This window comes from Rhipicephalus microplus, chromosome 7, assembly GCF_043290135.1.
Source record: "Rhipicephalus microplus isolate Deutch F79 chromosome 7, USDA_Rmic, whole genome shotgun sequence".
Lineage (NCBI taxonomy): Eukaryota > Metazoa > Arthropoda > Arachnida > Ixodida > Ixodidae > Rhipicephalus > Rhipicephalus microplus.
In genome coordinates this window covers 25,850,903-25,877,882 of record NC_134706.1, presented here as the reverse complement: position 1 = coordinate 25,877,882, position 26,980 = coordinate 25,850,903, and the positions used below count along the sequence as shown (strand labels likewise).

The window sequence follows — 26,980 nt, the reverse complement described above, 5'->3', positions numbered from 1 at the left end:
GCTTATGGAACAGATGTGATTCTTTCAGACAGGCGTATTGAACATCTCACACACATACATGCCACGTGCAGGTGATCTTCAGTTGTGCTTCCTGCCTTTTAAATATCAGAGGTTAGTTTATTGAGTAAAGTGTAGCCAACGTAATGGCACAAAGGAACGTGTAATGCTTGAAGACGGCACATTTACGTGATTCCCGTACTCTGGCAAACGTCTCAAGCGGCGGGGTAACTTTAACAATGTACATACTGCAAGATGAACGTGTAACGTCTGTCGTGTCGTACAGCTATCAAGAGTGACAGGTGGAACACCATTGCCAGTCCAGATTACGATTGAATATGCAAAAGCGTCTCGAGCACGTCAGTGAGTACGTCACTTTGTTTCGAAAAGACGTGCGTCCTTCGGTTGCTTCGATGCAGGCGTCGAGGTGGCTAGCAGACGAATTATCTACGACTTCCGACAATGTGCTTTCACTTTGACTATTTGTTTTGGGGGTCGTCCTGTCCTACGAGCAGCGTGATGCGAAACCTAATGCTATAGACTAAAAATACAGCCTGTACACAGGCTAACTCACAGAGAACAACACGTGAGAAAACGAATCCAGACCGAAACGGAACTCGGAACGCGAGATAAATACGTGCCGTGGCCGCAGCAAGACGATAAACGACGCCTTGTAGAAGAAGAACGAAAAAGCATCCCCTAAGTCCTAATACCAACCGGAATTTGTCTCGACACGACGGCACCGCGAGTATATCGAGTATATCGTCTTCAGCGCGTGTCTCGGGGGCTTACAACACGTACAGATAAGACTCACGGATTCGCGCCTCGCTAAACGACAGGTCGCGATAAGGCGAGGACGTCTTGTGTGCGAGCTACGGAACGCGAAAGCAAAAACAGAGTGAAGAAAAACGAACGCACGTACAAGAAAGCGAATCCGCGCCGCACTTCTGCCGGCTTCTTCTCCTCCAGTCGAAGCAGACGACAGAAAAAAGACAAACATACGAACGACGAGGAGAGAACCAAGATCAAACAGACGATGCGACCCCGGCGATCCGTTTCAAGAACGGGGTTTTTTTTTCTTCTCTGTTGCTTTCCGATTCTATTTCAATCAATATTTCTTTTTGCACCCTTTCCAGCCTTTCCCTTCTTTCATCTATACGGAAAGGCTGGCTTAAAATGCTGTACATGTCAGTGTACACGCGCCCAACGACCGGTAACTTCCTGTAGATACCACTAGGGGTCAAACTAGGCGCTGGAATTCAAGGTCGTTTGCTCGCACTTTTATCGTCTGCTTCCCGTTTCCTTTTTCATTCACTTTGTTCGACAAGAACTTGTGGCCCGTTTTACGTACGATTTCAACTGAAAACTGTACTTTTCCTACGCCTATTTCGTTTCTTCATTTTTTCGTCGTGCTAGGTCGCACATTTTCGCGGGCGAAAGAAATCAAAACTTGCTCCTCAGGTTTTGTTCGTTTATGAAGCGAGAGTCTTTATGTGATCTTGAAAAGTAATGGCCCCCGGATCTCGTTTTCAAAACAGAGACAGATGGAGAGAGAAAAAGAATGGAGAAACTGAAGTTCAATTTGTATTTCCGGGGTTTTCAGCTTTAGTGCATACAGTCTGGGTACTTCCTGCAAGCGTTCCCGAGATTGCATCATTCGTGAACTCAAAGTGACTCCTCCAATCAGAAAGGTGCTTGCGATTACGTCATTTGCGAGAGTCGTGTCGCGCATAGCGATCGATAAGAACGGGAAGCTAGAAAAGAGTTCAGCTAACGCGTTGACTTGTTTAATGGAGTGTGCCATTTGTGTTTTGTAATTCCTTAGTTCTCGACCGTTAACTTTAATGTCGCATTAAAAGGGTAGCCTGCTGATAAGCGAGGTTCGCACGCTGGCTTTTTGCCTTTTCGTTTTGTTTCTTGCAACCGGACTTCCTGAATCACGGTCATTTTCATTATTCCTGGTTACATAAACGGTCAGCAAATACATCTCTTTCACGCCCTTTCGACGTGCAAGACGAACATTTTATATGCCCTCCCTCATCTGTTTCCGCATCAAATTTGCCAGCTTCGGAAGTTCTTGATATCGAGCTGACCTCTAAGATGTAAGCTCGATTCGAGCATCCAAGGTGCCCACATTTTTATGGCGGCAATATGTCAAGACCTGTTGAGAATGTCAGATGTTTGAAATTATGCGGAGTCCTCCGCTTTGGTGTCTCCGATAGCCTTCGTCGCTTTGGCCCGTTAAACCCCACGAACCAGGAAAAATTGGAATCTCTAGTTAACGTTAGAAAAAATACTAAATGATCAATATTGCAATGAATCTTTTAAAATGGATTCCTTATGACAGCATTGCCTTCTAATTTGCTTTGTGTGGCAGATACAACTTTTTTGAATGTGATTTGTTTACCATCAGTCCTGTTCATATTGCTTGCCAGCTGTCATAGTGTGCCCACTAGAACATTCACGCGATGCTTCATGCTAATGCTATTACCTGAAGCAATTCCTTTGTATCATCAGTGAGAGGCTTGAACTGAAGCCTGAAGTTATGTACGAACCTTACCCGACTTGCATCTTTCCCATTAATATTGTGATTGTGAATCTGCCGGGGGTGGTTCATTATTAATGTCCATCAGTATTTAGACGTTGTTTGATGCGAGTGATCTGAGCATTTCCCGATAATTCGAATGAGGCTCTTCTCTTGTGTACCTACTTATTTATTCTTCAACATGGCAAATCGCAGACAGTGCCACCCTAAAGGCTTCTCGCAGACCATCAGAAAGACACTAGGGGCTTCTTACCAGTCCATGACCACGTTCGAGAATGAGGGGAAAATGTGCCTGAGCGTATTTAATAATATTTTGTGGTGCAATGAGATACTGTATATGCTGCTCTTTGTAGCCTTGACTACTGTTGTTCCTGTGATTACTGGCTTAGTTCAGTACAGAGATATGCCAGGATATAAGCTCCTTTTTTTTTCTTTGGGGGGGGGGGGGGTACAGCGCAGCACAGGGAGACAAAGAGACAACGAACAACCTTCTTATTTGTGTTTCTTCACTGAACTGTGGGAACACACAACAGACAGAGGAAGAACGGCACAGCACGAGCAGCCGTGCCTTGCAGTTCTGTCTCTGTCATGTGTTCTTTGAGCTCCCAGTTCGCTAAACGAATATGAACTGCCAACTAATTCCACCTTTCTAGCCTTTTGCAATGTATTGTTCCTTTGCATCTCTGTGGTGTTGAGCTGTAAGTAAGTTCAAGATGACTCTCAACCAGCTGGCCCAGCTAGCCGTCTTTCTACAAGCCCCTTCCTGCTTCTGCAGAAAGTGTGCGCCATTGGGCAGGCACCCTTCGCTGTAGCGTGCTCTTGTCGAAGGTCGATCACAGCCCGGCGGTGGCGCCGTGCGGTGTGTACAACCGACGAATATGCGCGCATCACGACTTCGACGAAGGTATCGGATTAGAGGAGAGCGCCGTAATAACAGGATTTGAGCGAAGCCGGCTCCACCGCGTGGTGAAGACCGCGATGGATGGCGAAGAAGGGATGATGGGTTTGGATATGGTAATTGCTTATATCAATAACCAATACGAAGGGTGAAGGAACGTAGCAGACACGGCTGAGAAGAGCTAGGCTGTAAGCCGATCCTGTGTAAGCCGAGTCTGGCAATGGCTTTCCTGCAAGCGCTGTGCGTTCGCAGACGCAAGATGGCGTCTCCAAAGAAAGCTTGTAAGCAGTGTGGTCTCGCGAGAAACGAGAACTGTGAGAAGAGGAGGAGGAGAAAGGGGTGTATATTTGGTGGCTGCTGCGGAGTGTCTTTTAGCAGGCTGTAATTTGCGCGGCAGGCTCACCCCGCGCCTCTCCACCTCTACTTCCCCTTGCCGTGCTCTACAAGTTGGTCAATCGAAGCCTACTGCTTTCTCCTCGCACGCTCTGAATTCCTCGACCCTTCCCACGGTTCCTGGTTCTACAGTTTCTCTACTATACACGTCTCCGTCCTTAACATACAACGTTTGTAGACGTTAAAGTTTGCTGCGATGCGCGTTATTGCCGAAGCACAGAGCTTTGCGGCTTGAACTTGGGTCAAGGTTATCCTGTCTGCACCAACGGCGGTTATATCGTAGCGGCAGCGTTCGTTCGAACGCCTCGTGGGTTTCGCATAAAGCATGCGTTCACTAGTGTCTCGGAGTAGTCTCGTGTGTTTGTAGCACGTATGTATAACGTTTTTTTCTCTCGTTCTGTTCGCACTTGCGGTGCGCAGCAACGGCTACCTATACACCTTCCCCGCTCCACAAAACAAATTGCATTCGACGCCAAAAACACGAAGACTAGACGAATACATGTAGCATGTAGCACGAAGAATCCACAAGCACGAAGACTACAGACGAATCCATAATTTCCATTGCGGTTCAACGATCCCAACGCATAGTTTCCTCTAGTGAGGAGAGTAGGAACTAAATACTGCACAGTATGTGAATGCCCTCACGTCTCCCGAACACGCGCGTTCCTGCTTGTCGTCTGCTGTGTAACGCAGGTTCATTGCGGTCCGTCTGCCAGCGCGGGCCACTCGTGCACAGAAATGGATGCTTTCGCTGTCGGCTGAGCGGTTTATATACAATGCACACACACCCACCCACTGCGTAAGCGCATTTGTGGCTGTCGTCTGCCTATACGCCGATTCCGGCTCTTGCTTCGTTCGCCATATAGGTGGCTACGGCGTCGTCTGCTACGGCCCTCTCGCCGAAAGATGGATGTCCTGTCGTCTGCATCGTATGAGAATGCTCGTCTGCAGGAAGGGCAAGCACGCCGGGTGCTTGTACCCTTCTGGTCTCATCTTGTTGTGCACTTGTCTGCGGTGTTCTTTCTTTTGATCCAAGAACATTGCACGGAGTGCGCTGATGCCGGATCCCAGCGTGTCGTCGCGGTAGACGGAGAACGAGAGTTACTAAGCCTTCGTGCGGCCTCGACACCGGTTTTCCTGCGTAGGAGGAGCGGGCGTCTCCATACCACGAAGCTGTGCTGAACTATTAGCTGAATCAACTGATTACTGGTTAATGTTAGTTTGTTAGATACAGGCTAGCCATCTATAGACGTGCGGGAAGTTCGAAGCAGCGGACTTACACGCGTTGAAGTGCCAAGGTACGCGACTAATCGAATAATTTCGAAAATTTTCTGAAACGGTGTTGCCTAAATAAATGTAGCTGCGTACCTCTTCATTTTCGGAGAAATTTTCAATTGAAAGAATCACAATAATTTCCGATCGAAAGGAAAAGCATGACACATGAACCTTTTCTAAGATTATTTTAACTTTCTTGGTGTCTATAAACACTGTCGTGTGGCTTATCAACCAGTTTGAGAGTGCTTTCTAGCATGGTTTCGTCTAAGATCCGCACTTCTGGCGTACGAGGGCTTCTTTACATGGTGAACTATTCGTTATCGAATTCTGCTGTGATGCTGCGTCAATTGCCCCATTTGCCACTCCCCTTCCACGCTTACGTCGCACCAGTTTTTTGCCCTTCCCACTCCGAAATTCATACCATCGCTTTCCGTTGCTCACCGCGACATAACGCTTTTCAGTTACACCTTTCTCCTCTATACAAAATCCTGCCGATGCCCGCAGACGCAGCAACTGTACTACATAGTGAAAAACACGGCTTAAAAACGACAGGAAAGAAAAATAGAGCAGATTATCCTGTCTTCTATAATTCGTTGTTGTCGTTTTAGCGTTTTTTTATGTATGTGAACCAACTCGTTCAAACTTTAACCTTAGCTAGTATTGTACTACGCCTGCTCTGTAAGAAAAAAATTATGTATCTTCATAGTTTAGAACGATGAAGTTTTAAGCGTAGGTCGGCGAACTTACTTATGAGTTGACTCATACAGACGGACTCAGATTCAGATCATGCCGCGGGTCTGTAAGTCTGAGTCCAGATGATTGGTACTTTGGTCAGTTTGAGTCCGAATGGATCTGTTTGAAGCAAAATTCCGTCTGTGTGAGTCCTACCGAGTGCGAATAAGTCAGGTTGAGGGACATTTTGGTGAGCCTGTGCCCGAGTGAGTTCTGAACGGAAAACATACTTCATGAGTGAGTCGAAGGGGGCTGCACAATTTTTCGCCGACCTATGCAGTGTCAAGAGTTGCCCGCTAGGTAACGCTAGCCGTGTCAGTTCCCTGCAGTAACCTTCGTACGTGAACTTCACACCCGCAACACTAGCAGCTGTAGAACAGCTGGAGTCAGCGAGAGCCTACGCGTAGTCTGAGCGTTCACGGACAATCTTGCGGCTGCTGACGTCTCACTCAATTACAACACACCCCATGTTTCATTCGAAGCACGCCTTGTTTACCTTTCGGTAGTGGTACGTTCATAAGTATAAAGAAAAAAAAATAAACAGACTTATCGGTGTCTCTCGTTACAACATGGTGCTGGTGCCTATAGCATGGCTTTCATCGCTCTGCAAAAACAGAGCCAATCGCGCCCAGCCAAGTCGAGCCAAGACAGGTGCGCTGCACGTTCCATTCGCCGTTTTAATTACTCGCACGCAATCGAGCCCGCCCACTGCTGTCGTCGACCGGATTGCCGAAACGCACGAAAAAAAATCGGCAACTTATTGCCCTATCACGAACCGGACCCGCGTGGAAAGCTATAAGCCTTCTGCTTCGACAGCAGGCGTATACACTTCTGCGGCCGAAGCAGAAGGCGTACCACGCGTCTGCCGCCGCGAAAGTCTCTACGTCGTCTGCTACCGACGCCATGCACGGCATGCGTCGGGCTGTGTTTGCACGACTTTTACCGCCTTTCTTTCGTTGCGTAACCCTAAACCGACGGCGAGCTTGCCCCCGCGTCGTGACGGTTTGTGCATACTCCCCTTTCCCGTCGAGGTTTTCGACCTCCAAAAAGGAATTACGAAAGCCGAGAAGGATGGAAGGGGGCTGCGGAGGTAGTCGACGTAGCTGGAGCCGCACGCTGCTTGGACGTTCGTGCTGGAAAAAAGTAATATAATCGTGAAAAAGCGAGGCGCCGAAAGAAACAACAACAACAAAAAAAAAGGGGGGGGGATCGGGAGCGGCACACCCTCCTTCTTCAATAAACACAAGGGGTCCCCCCCCCCCCCCCCTCCTTCCCGTGAGAAGACTGGTTAGGCTTAGCGAAAGTGGCCGTGCTGCCGCCTCCCGCGTGGAAAGCTACGCGCATCGTTCTATATACGGCCTGCGCGCGCCGCGGCTTTATTAGGAGGCCCCGGTTTTGGGATGGTGGCGTGCTCGGGCTTTCTTCTGCATACTTGCTGGTCTTTACGGTTTTTTGCGCGGAGCTCTTCTCTGGGCTCGACCGAACCTCCCCGCGGAACACCTGAACTCCCCGCGAGACGCACGCAACCATGGATGCGCGCGTGCTTGTATGTTCCGGAGGACGACGCCATCTTACCTTTCGACGCACTTTCGCGTCTCGTTTTTGTATTTCTCACTCCGAGTCTCCCTTCTTCAGCCCTCGATAAGTTAGTTTCGTGTGCTTCGAACTTTATTTTGGAACATTGAGCATCTACGTGCTACACTGTTTCTTACATGTTTTCATGCTTTTTTTGCACAAAAGTTACAAGACCAAGTAAAAAAATTGATCTTTTTTCCTCAAATTGTCGTTTTCCGGTTTTTGGTTGTGTTAAATGTGCAATTTTTGCTGCATAAAGCTTCCGTAAAACCAGTCTTTTTCCCAAAAATAGAAACAAAAATGTTCGACCACCCATGCACCTACGAAACCGAAACTGAAAGTGACAATTTTGCGTCAGTCATGGGACTAGCTTGACATGTGGTATTTTGTTGGTTATTTAGCACTTATATCAAAAGAGAACATGTAATAATAATATAAAAACGCTGTCAACACACAATTTTAGTCAAATAAAAGTTCTAATCTTCTCACCAGGTGAACGTGTAACGTAAACGATGTGTTTTTTATGGTCAAGAACACTAATGTGAGCCTTTAAACTATCAAACTTCTTTGTCTGACGTTGTGCGGGATTTTAATAATGGCAACAGAAGCACATTTGATATTTTTTAAGGAAATTGAGATTAGGTCTAACCCTCTACACTGGAGAAGCATGCCTCACAAACCATCGCCATCGTAGCTTGAGAGCACCGCATCATGTCGCTGTTGCTGCCAAGCAAGCCCGGAAAAATAATGACTTGGCTCTAGAGAAGAGCTACACAATATTAAAGTCGATGATGAAACTGGCTACAAATGTTGGGAACTTTAGCCCTCCCGAGTATCTTGTGTAAGCACTGCACCTGTTTCAATTCTCTGTTGTCGATATTCTGGAAACTTATCTCTGACATTTTTTCCCACTCGAACAGTCGTATCTCTTTTGGGAGTGTTAACGTTGTGAGTTTTTTAATGCGAAAACTCACTAAGTTAACACTCCTTTTCGAGTAATAGTCTCGGAAATAGGTACTTGGCAGAAAGAACTCGCTGCTTTTTTGTTAGACAAACTCAATCTTCTCGAAGTCCGAGATCCGTTTTTAGTCAAGAGTTTTGATAGTATATTAAGGTTCATGGAAGCTCATGAAAATGAAGGGCTAAGAGCCTTCTCAATTGACGTGACAGACCTGCACTATTCCCTCCCCCATCCACAAATGCTAAAATGTGTTGGAAGTAGCGCTATGTCCCCTCAGTCTATTCTTTCCTGTGTTCGTTTTTTCGCCTCGCGCTACATAAATTTCTTTCAAATGTTTCACCAACAAGCCCACATCGCCACTCTTGTTGCTTCATAATGCTCACACATGCCTTAACAGATGTGCTTTGTATTGCAGACTAATAATTTTTAGTGATTATTGTTCTTCAAAATAAGTCTTCCGTCACTTGGTCTCCTACCTTAAGCCTCTTCGTCACCATGTTGTTTCGTCTGGTTATTTTTCGTTACTCTGTCGTCTGCTCGCGTTGCAGAGCGCATGCTTAGAGGACGTGTTCTCTTACGTCGTTTGTTCGTCTGCTTCCAATGTTAAGCCTTAACGTGCCGCTTGTCGTCTGCACAGAGCGCGCTGGCCCGCAACGTGGCGTGCTCCTTGGCAGCTCATTCTATTTATCGTCTGCATTTTGATTACCCATTACTTTCTCTCTTCATTCCAACGCACCTTCTTCTACCGCCGTAGATCAGATTCAACTTGAACTGCATGATGCAGCCCGTGTGGCTGTATTCGGGCTTACTAAATATTTATTATTTCTTTTTACCTCGTCGTCTGCGCTTCTTGCACGGCTTGCCTTTCTATATCGTCTGCTCCAACGTTTTCGTCTGCGGCCGAGACTGGGCGAAGCCGTTATTTATGATCCAGACCACGGGGCTATAAATAATGCGGAAGGCGAAGGAAAAAATGCAGAATGGCGTTGGCCGAGCCAATTCCGGGGTCGAAGGCGTTGTTGACCTGACGCCATTATCTGACGCCATCGCCCGCCTAAGCATCCGACCCTAAGCATCGGTTTTGTTTCGCTTGCGCCTTGATATTTGATTTCGTCACGGGTTTCCGGGTGATTGTTATGGGGTTGTAGAGGATGGTATGCCGGAATGCGGGGGTTACTGAGACTTGAGACGAGCCGTTTATACTGCGTGTTATGGTTACGAAACTTTCGTCCGCTTTCGGTTATCTCAGCGCACCGTTGCGTCTTGCCCGTCAGTTTTTTTTTGTTATGCTTGTGCGTTAGGTGAAGTCTCGCGATTCAGGCCTAACTCCTCGTGGTTCAGTACTATGCGTACTCTACGAGAACAAAAAAAAAAAAAAAAGAACAAAAAGGAACAAGAGATCATCCGCAATTTTTTTTTCTGTTAGTCTCCACTTGCCTGGAGTACGACTCTTTTAGACACGGTGACTCTCTTTTGGTGGTGCCATGGCTCTCTGGTGAGAGTATAATGATTTCCAAAGAGAGTTCACGAGCTTTTTTTAAAGAGAGTCGTGCTCGTTTAAACTCGGGGCTCAGCCAGAGGGGTGTTTTGTTTTCTTACTGTACTACATGCACCATAAAAGCAAGAAAAAAAAATACGTATTCTTTTTCGTATGTCCTGACTCGCCACATGTGTAACTCTCTTAAAAGATACGTTATCTATTCTTTTGTGCACTGCCCTCTCATCCAGGAATCGTTGGAGACGTGATTCTCCGAAAGACGGCTAACGTGAACCTTTAGAAAGATGGGGGGGAAAATCCGGAAACGGGGGTTGCAGGCTCGAGTGTACGTTTGGACAAGTGGCGTTGCCTTCTTTAAGGCTATAGCGGCTAGAAGGCCTGTTTTCTTCAAGGCACAGACCTGCGGAGTATTTCACTCCACAGCTTTGCACTTCGTACGACGAGCTTGTGCAACCAGTTCTATACTTAGTACCAACTGCTGAAACACTTTATACTTCACTATGGCAGAGCGATATAGCCAGGCCAGTAACCTGCGGAGGTGTACTATAGAGACTTGTCCTTCCAACCCTGGAAAAAAAAAATTTCTGGCTACGTCACTTGGATATCATCATCATCATCATCATCAGCCTGACTACGTCCACTGCAGGACAAAGGCCTCTCCCATGTTCCGCCAGTTAACCCGGTCCTGTGCTTGCTGCTGCCAATTTATACCCGCAAACTTCTTAATCTCATCTGCCCACCTAACCTTCTGTCTCCCCTTAACCCGCTTCCCTTCTCTGGGAATCCAGTCAGTTACCCTTAATGACCAGCGGTTATCCTGTCTACGCGCTACATGCCCTGCCCACGTCCATTTCTTCTTCTTGATTTCAGCTATGATATCCTTAACCCCCGTTTGTTCCCTAATCCACTCTGCTCTCTTCTTGTCTCTTAAGGTTACACCTACCATTTTTCTTTCCATTGCTCGCTGCGTCGTCCTCAATTTAAGCTGAACCCTCTTTGTAAGTCTCCAGGTTTCTGCTCCGTAGCTAAGTACCGGCAAGATACAGCTGTTATATACCTTCCTCTTGAGGGATAGTGGCAATCTACCTGTCATAATTTGAGAGTGCTTGCCGAATGTGCTCCACCCCATTCTTATTCTTCTAGTTACTTCAATCTCGTGGTTCGGCTCTGCGGTTATTACCTGCCCTAAGTAGACATAGTCTTTTACAACTTCAAGTGCACTATTACCTATCTCGAAGCGCTGCTCCTTGCCGAGGTTGTTGTACTTTACTTTCGTTTTCTGCAGAATAATTTTAAGACCCACCTTTCTGCTCTCCTTGTCTAACTCTGTAATCATGAGTTGCAATTCGTCCCCTGAGTTACTCAGCAATGCAATGTCATCGGCGAAGCGCAGGTTACTAAGGTATTCTCCATTGACTCTTATCCCTAACTGTTCCCATTCTAGGCTTCTGAAAACCTCCTGTAAGCACGCGGTAAATAGCATTGGGGAAATTGTGTCCCCCTGCCTTACACCCTTCTTGATTGGTATTCTGTTGCTTTCTTTATGAAACACTATGGTAGCAGTTGATCCCCTGTAGATTTCTTCCAGAATGTTTATATATACTTCATCTACGCCCTGATTCGGCAGTGTTTGCATGACGGCTGAAATTTCTATTGAATCAAACGCCTTCTCGTAATCTATGAAGGCTATGTATAGTGGTTGCTTATACTCTGAGCATTTCTCACTTGGATATAGGTGTCCCTATAGCTGCACCCTTCTTGGAATATGAATGAGCAAGCTAAAGAAATTAAACCAAGCAACGAACATGTACGCAATCAATGCTCAATCCGTGCGCCCTGCCGTGAGCCAGTCCTTCACGCTGTTCTTGTGTTCGAGCTGGCAGGCCGACATACACTTACGCTCGTGCTCCGTTTGGCAGCTGATGGATTGATCCACCACTGGATCGTTACGTGTCCGTTCGGCTCGCGTGACCGATGTCCGAGGCAGTCACCGACACCATACGCGGCCTTGGTCGTTCAACTCGTTCGAGGCAGTTAGAATGTGTTCCGAGGTCAAATCGTACGTTTCGCAAACGTACTTCTCAAATGAGTTCGTATACACCGCTGGCACTGTGCGTGGTCGTCAACGTTTTAATCCCGCGTGTTCTGTGGTGGTTATTAAGCTGAATATCTTATATGTCTGGCGTTCGGACAGCAATCTGGCGTCGGGCGTCGAGTTCAAGACGGGCTGCGGCTGGTATCAGGACGTTCAACTAGAAAGCTTGCACCATAGAGTTTCCTACAATATTTGCCAGTGGGAGCTGTGGCGATGCTATTGTTCATCAACCATGTGAGCGATGGGTATGATGGATGAATGGTATACATTGATGGGTACTTCGACGAATGATGGGTAAATAGTTCAGGCACCATGTGAGTTATGGGTATATAGATAAATGGTGTGTGAATGAGTACATAAATGGGTACATGGATGAATGATGGGTACATGGTTCAGCCACCATGTGAGTGATGGGTACATGAACGAATGATGGATGAATCTGTACATGGATGAGTACATGGACGATTTGAGGGTACACAGTTCAGCCACCATGTGACTGGTGGGTACATGGATTGGCATGCGGCTTCAAACACACGTGTGGCTTTGTTGTTTGTTTTGCTTTGGGTTTCATTTCATATAAAAGAGTGATTATTTGTGAAACTCCCCCGCCGCGGTGGTCTAGTGGCTAAGGTACTCGGCTGCTGACCCGCAGGTCGCGGGTTCAAATCCCGGCTGCGGCGGCTGCATTTCCGATGGAGGCGGAAATGTCGTAGGCCCGTGTGCTCAGATTTAGGTGCACGTTAAAGAACCCCAGGTGGTCAAAATTTCCGGAGTCCTCCACTACGGCGTCTCTCATATTCAAATGGTGGTTTTGGGACTTTAAACCCCACAAATCAATCAATCAAATCTTTGTGAAACTCGTGAGCTGATTTGAATATTCATACCTGAAAGTGCCAAGGTAGATAAGTGGGCACTGCTAAAGTCATGTAATAATTACGAGATTTAATAGTCAAAAACTGACACGGAGCCGATAGAACGAAGCTTAGGCGCATCCGTGCAGTAAATAAATTCTCATTCTTTCTGAATTGCCATGCGCTGCTGCTGTGACATATACTATAGCGCTAAATTTCCCTTTAGTGTACTGTAACAAATCTGTGCGGCTGGCACTTTGCGAGACTAAGAAAACCCTCAGGAAAACACAAAAGACTATCGGAGGAGCATGGCTGAGAAAGATGGTGTTTCGCTAAAAGATACGTGACCTAGAAGATATGTCAAGTGATGCTAGGAGCAAAATGTAAACAACATTGATAGCAAAAGAAAGAGAGAAGGAAATGTCCAACCACCCCGTACCAGCTGTAAGATTCGGGTCGGAAGTTTAAAATGAGCAAAATTAGAACGTTAATGAGTCTTTTATTATTGGTTGCGTCTGCCAACAAGTGTTCATCTGTGTTTACCGCACTTGTTTTTTCTTCTTTTTTAGTGGAGCAGTGGTGAATGTAGCTTGCGCGATTCCTGCGGTACATGCACCACAAGTGTTTTCGCTCACATTGGACGCAATAGAGAGAGAGGTAGAGAGAGAGAAGCAAAAGAAGACAACGAGGTTAACTATACGCACGTCTGGTTCACTACCCTGCACTGGGGGAGAAACAAAGGGACGAACGGATGGTCAGAATCTCAAGCACACTTGGGGGAGCACATCCGTTGTACCGGTGGCCGCTCAGGTACAGTTTCTGTTTATTACAGTGCAATCAACAATGATTGGTAAGAGAATGTACAGATGAGCAGCCCAAAGTCAGCGACTGCAAAAGGAACTCCCTCGGAGGTGTACAGCAGGAAGGTGTGATTCGTTCAGCTACAGTAACGCTTTAGTTGCGCTCCAGTAGTGCTTTAGTTGCCTTCAGCGCTCTCGAAAAACGTTCTCCGGGCCCTGGAATCTCGTCTACAGAAAATGATCTGGAGTTCAGTTGATTTGGTTTCACTTAGTGATTACAGCTTCCAAAAAAAAGAAAGAGAAAAAGAAAGTGTCCTCAAAAAATTGAATTGCTGCACAAACTTGAAGAAAAAAACAAGAGAGACAGGAAAGAGTGCTTGACTCTTGTGTACTAAACCCTCTCGCACGTTGACGAGCACACGTATACAACAAGGCCTGCTGTTTACTGCGCTCTTTCCTGTCTCTCTTGTTTTTTTTTTTCAAGTTTGTGCAGCAATTCAATTTTTTCAAGTATGAACCAACTAGTCTGCAAAAAAGTATTGCTTAAACTGTCCTCATTATCACCGACAGAGGGTGGGACGGGACAGGGGTTCATCCTCTCATCCCCCGCCTCACCCAAAGAAAACTGGCCAACCAACGTTAGTGAAAGTTCACCTATTTATTTATTTACACTTAAACCCCAATATAACAAAGTTTCATCTTACACAAAAATAAGTTCGTTATATCCGAAAATTTCTCATAAAGGTTTATTTCTAACATTATATATATATATTGCAAAACTATTTTTGTTTATTCTTTTACTTCGTTATAACCGACAATTCGTTGTCCTCGAGCTCGTTTTACCGAGGGTTGAGCATGATTATATTATAACTTTTCTAGCGCGTACAAAATACAGAACAAGAAAGATACAGACGGGCGCAAACTCTCACCTAATTTATTTTTGAAAACAACAAAGCATATAGGCACATGGGAACCAGAATAGTGCTCGTTTGTCTCTTTCTTCTTCTTTATTTTGTGCGCGCCATAAAAGTTATAGTATGGGGACATACCGACTCGCCCAGCTAACCGTTTGGCTGCAATACATCGAGTGTTATTATTTATATATTTATTCAATTCCGCATACTCCTAAAGGCCGTTTCAATCAAGTTCAACGGTCTGAGATTGCGGGCTCTTCAAAACGCAGGTTATAGATACCTCTGTAAAGAAGATGCGAAGAGTCTGCCCCCAAAAGATAATCGCGAACGCTCCGATTGCTCCGCTCGGCGAGGCGAAGTCGGGATGGTGCTGCTCGAGCTTCAGAGGTGAAACGATTCCGGGTTCGTTTCTCGATGAGGTCGACTTGCGTGCAGAACGCTAATGCTCCTACGGTGCAACGTCTGACGGCTTTCCAGGTGAAAAGATGTTCTAGACCGTAGATAGAAGGCAAAATTAAATAAGAGGGAGAAGAAAGAGCTCATCCTTGGCTGTATAGGTGAAGGGTTCGAGATTGAAACGCACCACTGGCTGGCGTTTTCCTCGCCTTTGTTGATGTGGGCGCAGATGCTGAACGCCTCTGTACGAGCACCGTGCGAAACCACACAGAGGACGGTTTCAAACCTTAGAAGAAACACGTAAGCGGGCGCGCACGCGCGCACGCACACACGCACGCACACACACACGCACACACACACGCACACACGCACACACACACACACGCGCGCACACACACACGCACACGCACGCACGCACACACGCACGCACACACGCACGCACACACGCACGCACACACACGCACGCACGCACACACGCACGCACACGCACGCACGCACACACGCACACACACACACGCATGCACACACGCATGCACACACACACACACACGCACACACACACGCACACACACACGCACACACACACGCACACACACACGTACGCACACGCACACGCACACACGCACGCACACGCACGCACACACACACGCACACGCACGCACACACACACACACGCACGCACACACACACACACGCACACACACACACACGCACACACACACACACGCACGCACACACACGCACACACACACACACGTACGCACACGCACACACGCACACACACACGCACACACACACGTACGCACACACACGCATGCGCACGCATGCGCACACGCGCACACGCACGCACACACGCACACACACACACACACGCACACACACACACACACGCGTACGCACACGCACGCACACACACACACGCGTACGCACACGCACGCACACACACACACACGCACAAGCACACACACACACACGCACACACACACGCACACACACACGTACGCACACGCGCACACACACACACGCACGCACACACATACACGCACGCACACACACACGCACATGCACACACACGCACGCACACACACACGCACATGCACACACACGCACGCACACATGCGCACACGCGCACACGCACGCGCACACGCACACACACACACACACAATCAGTGCACTTAATCGACGCGCTTCCATATACAGACAACGTAAACGCTCAATCATGCGCACGCACATCCATGGGCACACAAAAGACTCACATACCAAAGTACAGTCGGACGCCGCTAAACTGACCGGCTAACTGACCATTATTACTTGATAACATGGCCCTTTGGCAGCTATAGGCATATTGATAGCTAAGCATTTTCACTACGGTAAGTAAGAATTTTGAACATTTCATTTTCAAGGTGGTTGACTCTTGTGTACTAAACCCTCTCGCACGTTGACGAGCACACGTATACAACAAGGCCTGCTGTTTACCTTCATTCCTGCACTGCGTCTGGCTTTTCCTCTTCTCACTTTGCCTTTCCTCGAAACACCGTTCGGCCAGTAACGCTTGAATGCCTCGACGCATTGTGGATCTTGAACTGCGCCGCACGTTGGCGAAGGCGCGCCCGGCCCGGGATAACCTCTCGCGATCCGCTCTGTTTCGTTCGCTTGGGGCGCGGAGCAACATCTACAACAAGGATGTTCAATTGAAGGCGTGAGTGGCTGCTGAAAACTCGGTAGCACGCAAGTGGGAAGCCAACACATGAGCATATAAGTTGCTAAAAGAGAGAGAGAGAGAGGCATAAACATATAGAAACAGTGTTCCGAGCGAGGCCCGGTATCACCCTAATGTAGGAGGATTCCCTAGTCCAGGAACCCTGTGGCTTCGGCTGCCCTCTTGGCCCTGGCGACGAGTTGTCGCTGGTCTTCCAGGTCCTCGAGAACGAGCTTGGCCTCCCACTTTCCATCAGGTGGTCGTCGTTTTTTTTTTAGGGGCGAAGCTCCTTAGGGCGTGGGCTGTGCGTCCCCTGTAGCCTGTATGTAGCCACATCTAGTTTAGTTCTTGCAGTGTTCACTAGATGGCGGTACCGTCTCCTGTATGTAGCCACCTCTCGTTTAGTTCTTGTAGTGTTTACTAGATGGTGGTACTTGTAGCTGATGATGAAAAGATGCAAGATGTTATAAACTAGAAAGCGGTACTTGTAGTTGATGAAAGACGCGAGATCTTATAAAATAGGAATGATGTCACATATGGCGCGTGTCATTGGTTGAAGGCAATCGTTCGATTTAGTGCGGCGACGTACGCTAGGGGGAGCGATGTAATAAAATCGAGTGGGCAAAATGTACAGAGGATTCATGGTTTACCAGGTTTACCTCCGGAGCTTCGCCCACTCATCATCATTCACTTCGTGGATATGGCGGAATTTTTTTTCTTGGGGCTTGGTTCCGCTCCAGGTGCACGTCGTGGTTTGCATACATAGTTTTTTTTTGTACGCCCTATTAAATATTAGGTGTTATTGTTCTGTTCATGTATGTATGTGCTATAGGTTAATTGCACAAAAAATTAAAAAATCCTTATGTTTTGCGTTTGAATGGTGAACAAGATAGCTATATTCTGTTTCTAGTGCGTACTTCAAACACAGTGAATGAAATCTTTTCAAATTATATGTGCCCACTACGTGGGCTTAAGGGTGGATTAACGTGCCTTTTGCTGTGGGCGACTGGCTTTAAGCTATGACGTAATTATGATAATCCCATGGTCTGAAGCCCGATAGCAATGTACGCTTGTACCATGCATCATTACGCGTCAATATTTCGTGTTGCATTTTGAATCATGTATGCAGGACGCGTCTGTTAAGCGTGGAAGTTGCTTTCACTGCGTTTCCGAGCGGAGAAAGTTGTTTTCACTATATTCCCCAGCAGCGGCCTGGCTGTGTGGTACAACTACCGCTTGCCACGCAAACCCGAAATTTTTCAATGTTTAGTTTATTTGCATTTTTTTTAAACTTTTCGGTTACGCAAAGATGATTTCTGGACGACAGGACAGCTTGACGGCTATGTTGCTTACAATGTACGTTGCGACTGTTAACCACGTCCATGGATGTGATTGATATGTGTGGTTCAACGTCCTAAAACCAGAATGATTATAAGAGACGCCGTATATAGTGAATAGCTCCGGAAGTTTCGACCTTCTGGGGTTCTTTAACGTGCACCCAAATGTGAGCACACGGACCTACAACCACGTCCATGGAATCACTTTTGGGACCATAGAAGCATACTTGCACGATCTGTAGGGTTCTTGGGCTCGCGCGTGCAAGCTGCAGCTGCACCGGTGGTTACTGAAGTGACGTTGTTCTTCTTCCTCCGCAGGGGTGTACTTGGAGCCCGTTGTTCAAAGCGTGGTGCCAGCGCCGTCCACCTCGGACCAGGCCGGCGCCCCAGCCACGCTGGTGGCAGCAACCATGTTGCCACCGGGCGTGCGCCAGTCGTCCAGGAGTGACGTTCTCCTGCACGGCGAAACCAAGAACGTCTGGGAGCTGCGCTTCGCCTACAAGGTATCGTCACGTTCGCATGCGGCGGAATCTCTCTGAACTTGCTTCCAGGATTCGAACTCGGGTCTCCCCCGCGTGTCGTATCAGTATTGCTCTCTGATTTTACTCGACGTCAGGTACCTTGACAATCCATAGAGACCCGTATCCGAACCCAGGTCGATCCTTTTTCGCAAAGAGGGGCGAGTGGTGCGTCGTATACGTCTTAACAGACATAGAACGGCATAAAGCCAGGACATATGGTTTTTCGACACTTTGTACAGATGTGTGGGAATTTGGTACGTTGGGTGTTCGCGCGATGCGATCAACAATGCCGCTTTGCGTAATGGAGATGGAATGACCTTCCGCAGTGCTTGAGTTCGCGTGATGTGTCCTTGAATAAAGATAGGAGGGAGGGAGAAAGCAACAAAATTGAGAAGGCAGGGAGGTTAACCAAAAAGACATCCGGTTGGCTACCCTACACTGGGGGATTAGGGAAGGGGACAAGAAAGATGAGAAAGAGGGAAGAGAGGCAAAAGAAAACAAAAGGGGGGGAGAGACTGACAGTAATTTCACTGCATAATGATAATTACACTTGAATAATGATAAATTTCATTGTGAAATAGCGCAGAAAAAAAAACACGCGAACACAGCAAAAAGACGACACGGGCGCCCGTGATGTACTCTTGTTGTGTCTACTTGCTTTTTTGGTGTTTCTTTTTGGCTATTTAACAATGCATTACCAACTAGCTTGGATTTCTGTCCTAGAAGGTTCAGGTACACCAGCAGGGATCGCATGTAGGCCACTGCAAGAACTGAGCAAACTTTCATTGTTTTCTGGATCTCCCGACGCGGCACCCAGTGTTGTTGCGCCGCACGCATTCGACGAGGTGACCCAGAGTAGCGCAGATATTTTTGGTGTTGGGTTTTCTACCTGTAGCCGCGCACTGCTCCACGCATTACCCGAGCTACACGTGCTGAACTAGACGCGAAACCTCCTAAAGGGCCCTCTATAAGCCACTCCGAGCTCAAATACGAGATCGTTTTTTTCTTTCTCTCCCTTTCACTGCTCTTCCAAGAGGTGATATGTTTCCCTCTCTTATTTTCTCATAGAACACGCGATAAAGCTCAGCACAAGGCCTTTACATTGTCAATACTTCGCATTCTTTCGGCTGCACGCTGTTGCCTCCGCTTGCGTAGCGCAAAACGCGTGAAAAGAAATGATATCGGTTGGCAGCGCGTGATAGTTATTTGAATCAAAGTATTACGGGCGTGCGATTGCCTGCCAATGCAACGTCGGAGACAATTCGCGCCTGGTGCCTCTCTCACGTGAACCGATCCCGAGCTTCATTACTCATGTCGTCACGTGAACCGAACCTCGGAGTATCCAAATTCGAGGAAAGTAGGGAAATGCCAGGGGAGATTAGCACACGTATTCGTTGTGACTTCCGGAGTAGTTTAGAGACGCTTTAAGCTGCTTAGAGCCACCGCGCCGCAACTGGGGTTACTTAGCGGGGCACTAAAGGCAACGACGTTGATTGGTCGATTAGGTCGACGTTAATTGTTAAAATATGCGGTCCAGAAACTTCATAGTATTACTTTTGTGCCAAGGAAGGGCCTATTTTGAAATAGGATCACGGTTTAGTGGTTCGCATCAAGTTACCGCACTTCAATATACCCGCCTCAAGAAGCGGACCGACCGGACCGACTCACGTCACTGTTGCTGCGTCTCTCGATGCAGAGAAGGTTCTTTATTTAGTGCAGCTAGATCGATTACTAGTTATCAATTGTAGGCGGTCCGTCTGATGTCATCGGGATCATTTTGAGAATGTCCTACTGCGGCGCATGCTTTCCTGTGCATTTACCTGAATTTCTCGGTAAATAAGACACTGTTGTTGACAACATTGTCGTTTTAGGTGTTGTCATACATTGAGCTTTTCACTCTGACATAAATTGGTATTTGACTTTGGTGTCCTTTTAACTCTTCCTTGGTGCCCCTATTTAGGAGTCACATACGAGAAAGACGAACGAGTTGCTGACAGGTTAGCGAGTTCATGAAAAAAGTTAATGAACGGCGGCGTAACGGGGCACGCCCAAGTAGCGGATGAGGAGGTGCTGACTTCGCGACGGAAATAAATGACTGAGCGATCGAAGAACAGCGATGAATAACAGAATGAAAAAAGCACTCAGAACGAATGAAGCATCATTCTGGAAGCAATGAAGTGCACACCCTAGTCGAGGGAGCGCTTAGTCCTAGTGATTAAAAATTAATAATCGAAACGAGGAAGAAGAGAGCAAAAGAAATCCGAAGATTTAATCAGCTTTATAATCAGGAACCGATTCCACAAGTAGAGTCTATCAAATATTTGGGCATTATTTATAACGAGAAACTTAACTGGAGCCCTCACATAGACTATAACGTGGCAAAGGCACAACGAGCTTCAGGCTTATTGCGAAGGTTGAGCAACAGAAAATATGGGTTACGTAGACACACCTTATTAATGATATATAAAATGTACATGCGCCCAATACTCGAATTTGGGTGTATATTATTTTCGGGTGGCCCTACGTACAAAATTAAACCGTTAGTTCTATTAGAGCGAGAAGCGTTACGGTTGTGTTTGCGACTCCCCAGGTATGTCGCTATTAATGTACTATATCAGGAAGCTCGCATACCAACTATTCTTTGCCGATTCCGTATCTTAACAGTACAAACATACTTGAAATTTTACGGCTTATCAGCGAGACGGTCTGCATATGCCTTTATTAGTGACCCCGACGCCTTCTTCCTCGCTCACTGGCCACGCTTTCGTACTCCCCAGATTATTTTTGTACAAAAGAAACTTGAAAGCATAAAGGTGGATATCAGATCGGTAATTGGAACCAAAGCATTAAATCACAATATTACGATAGAATGTGATGAAATTTTTCCCCCACTATCTAAGTTTCAATCTTCGAGTTACTTAAATGACAGGTTAGAAGACTACATAGCTCATGCGGAAATAAAGAACATAATAGCCACAGACGCTTCTGTGAATAAAGAAAAGGCAGCAGTAGGAATCGTCTCAGATTACCTCGGTTGGTCATTCTCGGTAAGACTACCAGACTTCACTCCGGTTTTCGAAGCTGAGCTCCTGGCTATTATTTTAGCGCTACGAAAACTTCCTTCAAACGAAGAGAGTGCAATGATAATTACTGATTCTCTTTCGCTGTGTACTACTCTCACAGCTTCAGAACAATCAAGAGCTCTAGCGACATTACAAACATTAGTTCCACCTCATGTGAAGTTCCTGAAGTTAGTCTGGGTCCCGGGACACTGTGGCATACGGTTGAATGAAATAGCCGATTCACTATCTCGAGCCACACTTGATGGCCCTGTGATCTCGGTACTACCAGAATCGGAACACATAGTGTCGATCAGATATAGAAAATGGGCTATTTATACGGATATTATGGAAAATATTACTAAATATACGGACTATCAGCACCTAACATACCCCTGGAAACCTCAGTGGAGTCAATCTAAAAAGTTAGAAGTTATTTTAACCAAATTTCGATGTCGTGTCCCTCCATTAAACTTTTACTTGCACAGAGCTGGTCTGGCGATATCCCCCCTGTGTCCATTCTGTGAAGAAACGGAAACAATAGAGCATTACTTTATAACATGTAAAAACTATTCATTAATTAGGAAAAGACTTTTAATTGTTCCGTTTCAAGCAGTAGGTTTAAATTTAACTGCAGATAATGTTCTAAGTTTCGGTGCCTTTAGCTTGGGACATTGCCACAGGAGCGTATTCGATGCTGTATGCAATTTCATTCGAGAATCAAAGCGCATGTCATAATAATGCCTGCTTAAATATATTTCTGAAGACACTTGTCTAATTTTGAATGAAATTTGCATATTCATTTGATTGTGACCGGGTGAGATAAGCTCGATTGTCTGGTCTACTCAAAATTTCTGTCTTCCACTGTAGTATTACCTCACCTTTTCTCTTCTTGATTCAATCTTCAATTATTTGTTTAGTTTAATATTCCTTTTTAGTTAATTATTATTTTCTATTACATCATTAGTTTTTTCATTAAGGATAAACCTTTTAATATATCTAATATAGGATACTTCTAGATTTCATGGCCAATCCCCCATAGTGGGTATGTGCCAGTGCGAAGGGGCAACAACAACAACAACAAATCCGAAGAAAGGGATGGAGTGAACGGAGGACGTCTCGATGGAAGTACAAAGATTAGCGTGGAAGAAACAGATACTTAGTGCAAAAGAGGCGTAAGGTGAAGGGGCGAAGCTGCTGCCAGGGTCTTCGTCTTTTTCCCGGCGGGTTAACAAAGTGGCCGCGAAATGAGCTGAGACGAAGCCCGACTTTCTGTGCGGCTTCCTAATGGATGCCCCGAGCGCGATGAGTCGGCCAGGGACCACCCGGATGAGCTCGAGCGTTTCTTTCTTTCTTTCTTTCTTTCTTTCTTTCTTTCTTTCTTTCTTTCTTTCTTTCTTTCTTTCTTTCTTTCTTTCTTTCTTTCTTTCTTTCTTTCTTTCTTTCTTTCTTTCTTTCTTTCTTTCTTTCTTTCTTTCTTTCTTTCTTTCTTTCTTTCTTTCTTTCTTTCTTTGTGCGTGCCTAAGTGAACGCGTGTAACCCTGTAATGTCTGCACAACCGCGCACGACGCCCTTCGTCATGTTTGGGCTCATGTCACAAGACAAGTACACATGCTACGCTGCTCGTTTGTATCTTGTTTGTTTTCTGTCACTCTTTACCGTTATTTAACGCCGGAGGCATCCTCGGCACGTCCCTAAGTTGTTCGTATACGCTTGTGCTTTGTACAGTATGGTCCACTGTTAAAGGGAACACTCCAATTGCAAACCATCAATATTCCTGGCCGTCTAAGAGCAAGTGGATTAAGAGACAATCTTCGTGCAAGTCAATAATCTGTCAAAAGGAGTCGGAACTTTCAACCACCGGAGCCTTATGCATATCTAAGCCGCTATGATTTTGTAAGACAGCGAAATCTAAACATGCTGCTCACGCAGGTGTTCCCTTTAACAGCGGACCCGTCTGTACATGGTGCATAGCGTGTATGAAGTCCCCGGTAGATTGTACGCCGAGCGTGATATGCTTGAAACCTTGATAATTCAGTGTATACAGGTTATATTGTATTGCAATGACCGCCCGTCCCCTCTCCACGCGGCAAATTTCTGAGAGGAACCCACACGTTGGTGTTCCTGAGTGGTAGCACAGTACTCAAGCCACCAATTACTGGCTGTTTGATGTGTTCTTAACAATAAATAAGCCTACAGTCGGCCGTTTCAATTCAGTCCGTCAGTAAAGAGAGTAGTATAATTCAAAAGAATGCCGCTAGAGAACTGAGTAATTTATTTCGTGCGCCCCCTCATTTCAGAAAACATCCTTCGTATATTCGCAATGGGTACAGGAATGTTTTCCAATTTTAATTGTCGATGATCTTACCGAAAACAAACGCAGAAAAAGAAAATATAAAATAATTGATGAGCACTGCATGCATTAACGGGGTCCTTTGAAACTTGGCTCCGCACCAAAGTTGAAATTAAATTTATATACATAAAAAAGCAGTACATATACACACGAAACAGGAGCGATATTTTGAAAAAAGAAATGACCGATGGCCGCTCGAGGGCGCGCCCGTTGCCCAACCGTACTTACTGATGAGGTTTCTATAGCACTACGGAAGCAAGCAAGCAGACACAGCCGAGCTTATACGGGTATGTCGTGTATTGCGCAGTGCGTAGCAGACGACGGATCTCTTTTTTAGCGCGAGGAAACACCTCTGGAGTTATGATGTAGGGGGCCGTGGTGGCGCTGCTTGACAAAAGAAACAAAAAAAGCCTCATCGCGGGAATTGAGCACCTCCGCGAAGAAGTACAGCGTTAATCCGCGTAGCTGTACGCGGACTTTTCGCGAGATCGCGACTACGGATAGCGATCTGTCTAGTCTTTAGGCGCCAAGAAAGCATTCGACTGTATTCGAACGGGGAGCGTTGCACCACGTGACACCTTGCGGCTGACTAATCCCAATGACGTAATGAAATACCGTTGCGACGAAGTCGGAAGTGCTCCCTCATGTCTAGCTATAGTATATACGCATGGTTGTGAGTGATCATCGGTTGTCTTATGTGTTTTTTTTTTGTGCCGTTCGCTCTTTCGAGAAAGTGCTACGTCACAGCCCGCTATTGTTGAGCGGCCTAGCTCCGAGGTTTAAGTATATACCGTAGGCGGCTCTCTTATCGGTAAGCTCGATCTGTTTTCGCTTCGAGATGACGGATAAGCGCGCTAGACAGTGAAGTCTGGAAGCGCTAGGCGTTAATATATATGCGGACGCTGTGGCTTTTATTGGAGGCGACAGAAGAGTGCCTTTTATGAATCGGTCGCTGGCACTAATGTCAAGTCCGGCCAAAGGAACAATGACCTGTGGTGGCCTGCGAACGTTACGGTCTCTTCTTGACGGCGACTGATGGTGCCCACTTTCTAAGATGCGCTGCGACGGCTCAGGAAGAGAACAATTGAGAACGCCGATTCGATTTGGAGTGGATGCTTTATCATGTTGAAGTAGTATCTGGCCCTGTGTTGTGTTATGAATTGCGTTGCTGTAAAGACGTTGAGCCAAACGTTGCAGGCTGCCCTAACGTTCAGTTTTACGCTCGTGTGTTTTTTTTTAATTCGAAAGATTGTCCTTTGGCATAACAAGCATACATAAAAATGACACTTAGTTCACGATAGCCCCAGTGAACCTGCCTAGTTCGAACGCATGTGACACTCAGAATTTCACAATTTATCGAACTGCGGAGACCGATTTGATGAGCTTTTTATAGAATCGTTTTGTTACAGTGGCTGTTCAGAGTTATTACCCTGCCGAGAAACGTTAAAGGCTTGAACTCGGCTTACGATACAACTTAAGGTGATACCATAGTTATGATAGAAATAATAGAGCCTTATACACTTGTGATTGGCGATAATTAGCCGAGAAGCCGACGAGAACGAGCAAATTCACGTATAGAGCTCCGGGAACAGTTATAGAGTGGACTTTCTTCCAACTTGAAATCAGCGTTCTTCCTTTCTTTGTGTTTTGCAGCATACATAAAATGTGGTGCAGAGTCCAAGAGCGTTTAGCAGGATTCGGCAGTACAAATGCAACATCCATCAACCTATTTCCTTTGCTAGTTTCTTCATTTGACCTCGAATCTTGGCTAAGTTCTGACACGGCTTAGGTTCTCTACACTGGCTGTGTAGAAGCCAAGAAACTAGGAACTGTGACACGGTCAAGCTCTCAGACTCATTTCAAAACTCTCGTGAATTTCCCGAATTAGAAAAGAAAGGCTTAAGGAATTGCGGCGCACGTGGTTACACCAGGAAGGTGAGTAGAAGATGGAGCACTGCTTTAGAACCGTATGAGCGCCACAGTTGTTTGCAATATGGCGGTAGCCATGTGACTGTGGTTGCAGAAATATTCGTGGCGCATTTGTATTGCAGATTCTCTAAACTGGGCTCATCAAAAGTATATTGTTGCAAAATATTTTATCCAGTTATCACACTTCGGCATGTTCCGGCTCCTATAATATACTCGCTGCCTTTGTCATGAATCAGCTATAAAGCACCAGAGTAGCTCCATATCTCTCTGGTTAATATAGGCAAAGCATTCATAATCACATTTACAAGTCATATTACGAAGTCGCCGTGGAACTATCGCGTTATCACTGACAGCCATCGATTACTGCCCCGCCGCGGTGGTCTAGTGGCTAAGGTACTCGGCTGCTGACCCGCAGGTCGCGGAATCGAATCCCGGCTGTGGCGGCTGCATTTCCAATGGAGGCGGAAATGCTGTAGACCCGTGTTCCCAGATTTGGGTGCACGCTAAAAAACCCCAGGTGGTCGAAATTTCCGGAGTCCTCCACTACGGCATCTCTCATAATCGATGGTTTTTGGGACGTTGAACCCCACATATCAATCAATCACCGTCGATCATTCACGACAGATTGAACGACATTTAATATCGCATTCCCACTGATAACTACGAGGTATAATTTCTGCGGCAGGTGCTTTTTGTTTTTGATGGATATTTATACCAAACACCTGATACACGCCATGTACCCTGCTGCAAACACCGTTAGGCCTAATATAGAATACATCGTAAGGTTTGAAATAGTAATGCCCCTTCGCAATTAGGCGTCAGGCGTTATTCTTCCAAAGCATATGCATTTTCAGACTCTGTCATCAGCTCTTGTCTTACGTTAGCATCGCATAGAGTTATGTCTCACGTTTGCGACATATGTAGGTTCCGCCTTTAATAAACGTAGGCCGAGCAGGCAACACTTATGTAACGACAGCGCTTGCTTGGCCCTGAACGCCAGCGTTGCCGCAGGGTTTAAAGGGGGCCCTGAAACACTTTTTCGAGTAATACCCGTATTTATTCACTGGAAAAACGTATTACCTCACAAACTCAATGCCGCAAAAATTTTAAGAATCCATCCAGTACGAGCGGAGTTACCAAGATATGTCACAC

At 46.3% G+C, this 26,980-nt stretch overlaps 1 protein-coding gene across 2 annotated transcripts in view; it reads left to right on the top strand.

Moving 5' to 3' along the window:
• Positions 1 to 26,980, top strand: part of mwh (multiple wing hairs) — a 199,139-nt gene that overhangs the window by 105,122 nt on the left and 67,037 nt on the right. For both annotated transcript variants that reach the window (XM_037430643.2, XM_075868855.1), the window contains exon 2: positions 18,285 to 18,469. In XM_037430643.2, the coding sequence (XP_037286540.2) occupies positions 18,377 to 18,469 (93 nt within the window). In that variant the 5' untranslated portion in view covers positions 18,285 to 18,376. The remainder of the gene's footprint in view (positions 1 to 18,284; positions 18,470 to 26,980) is intronic.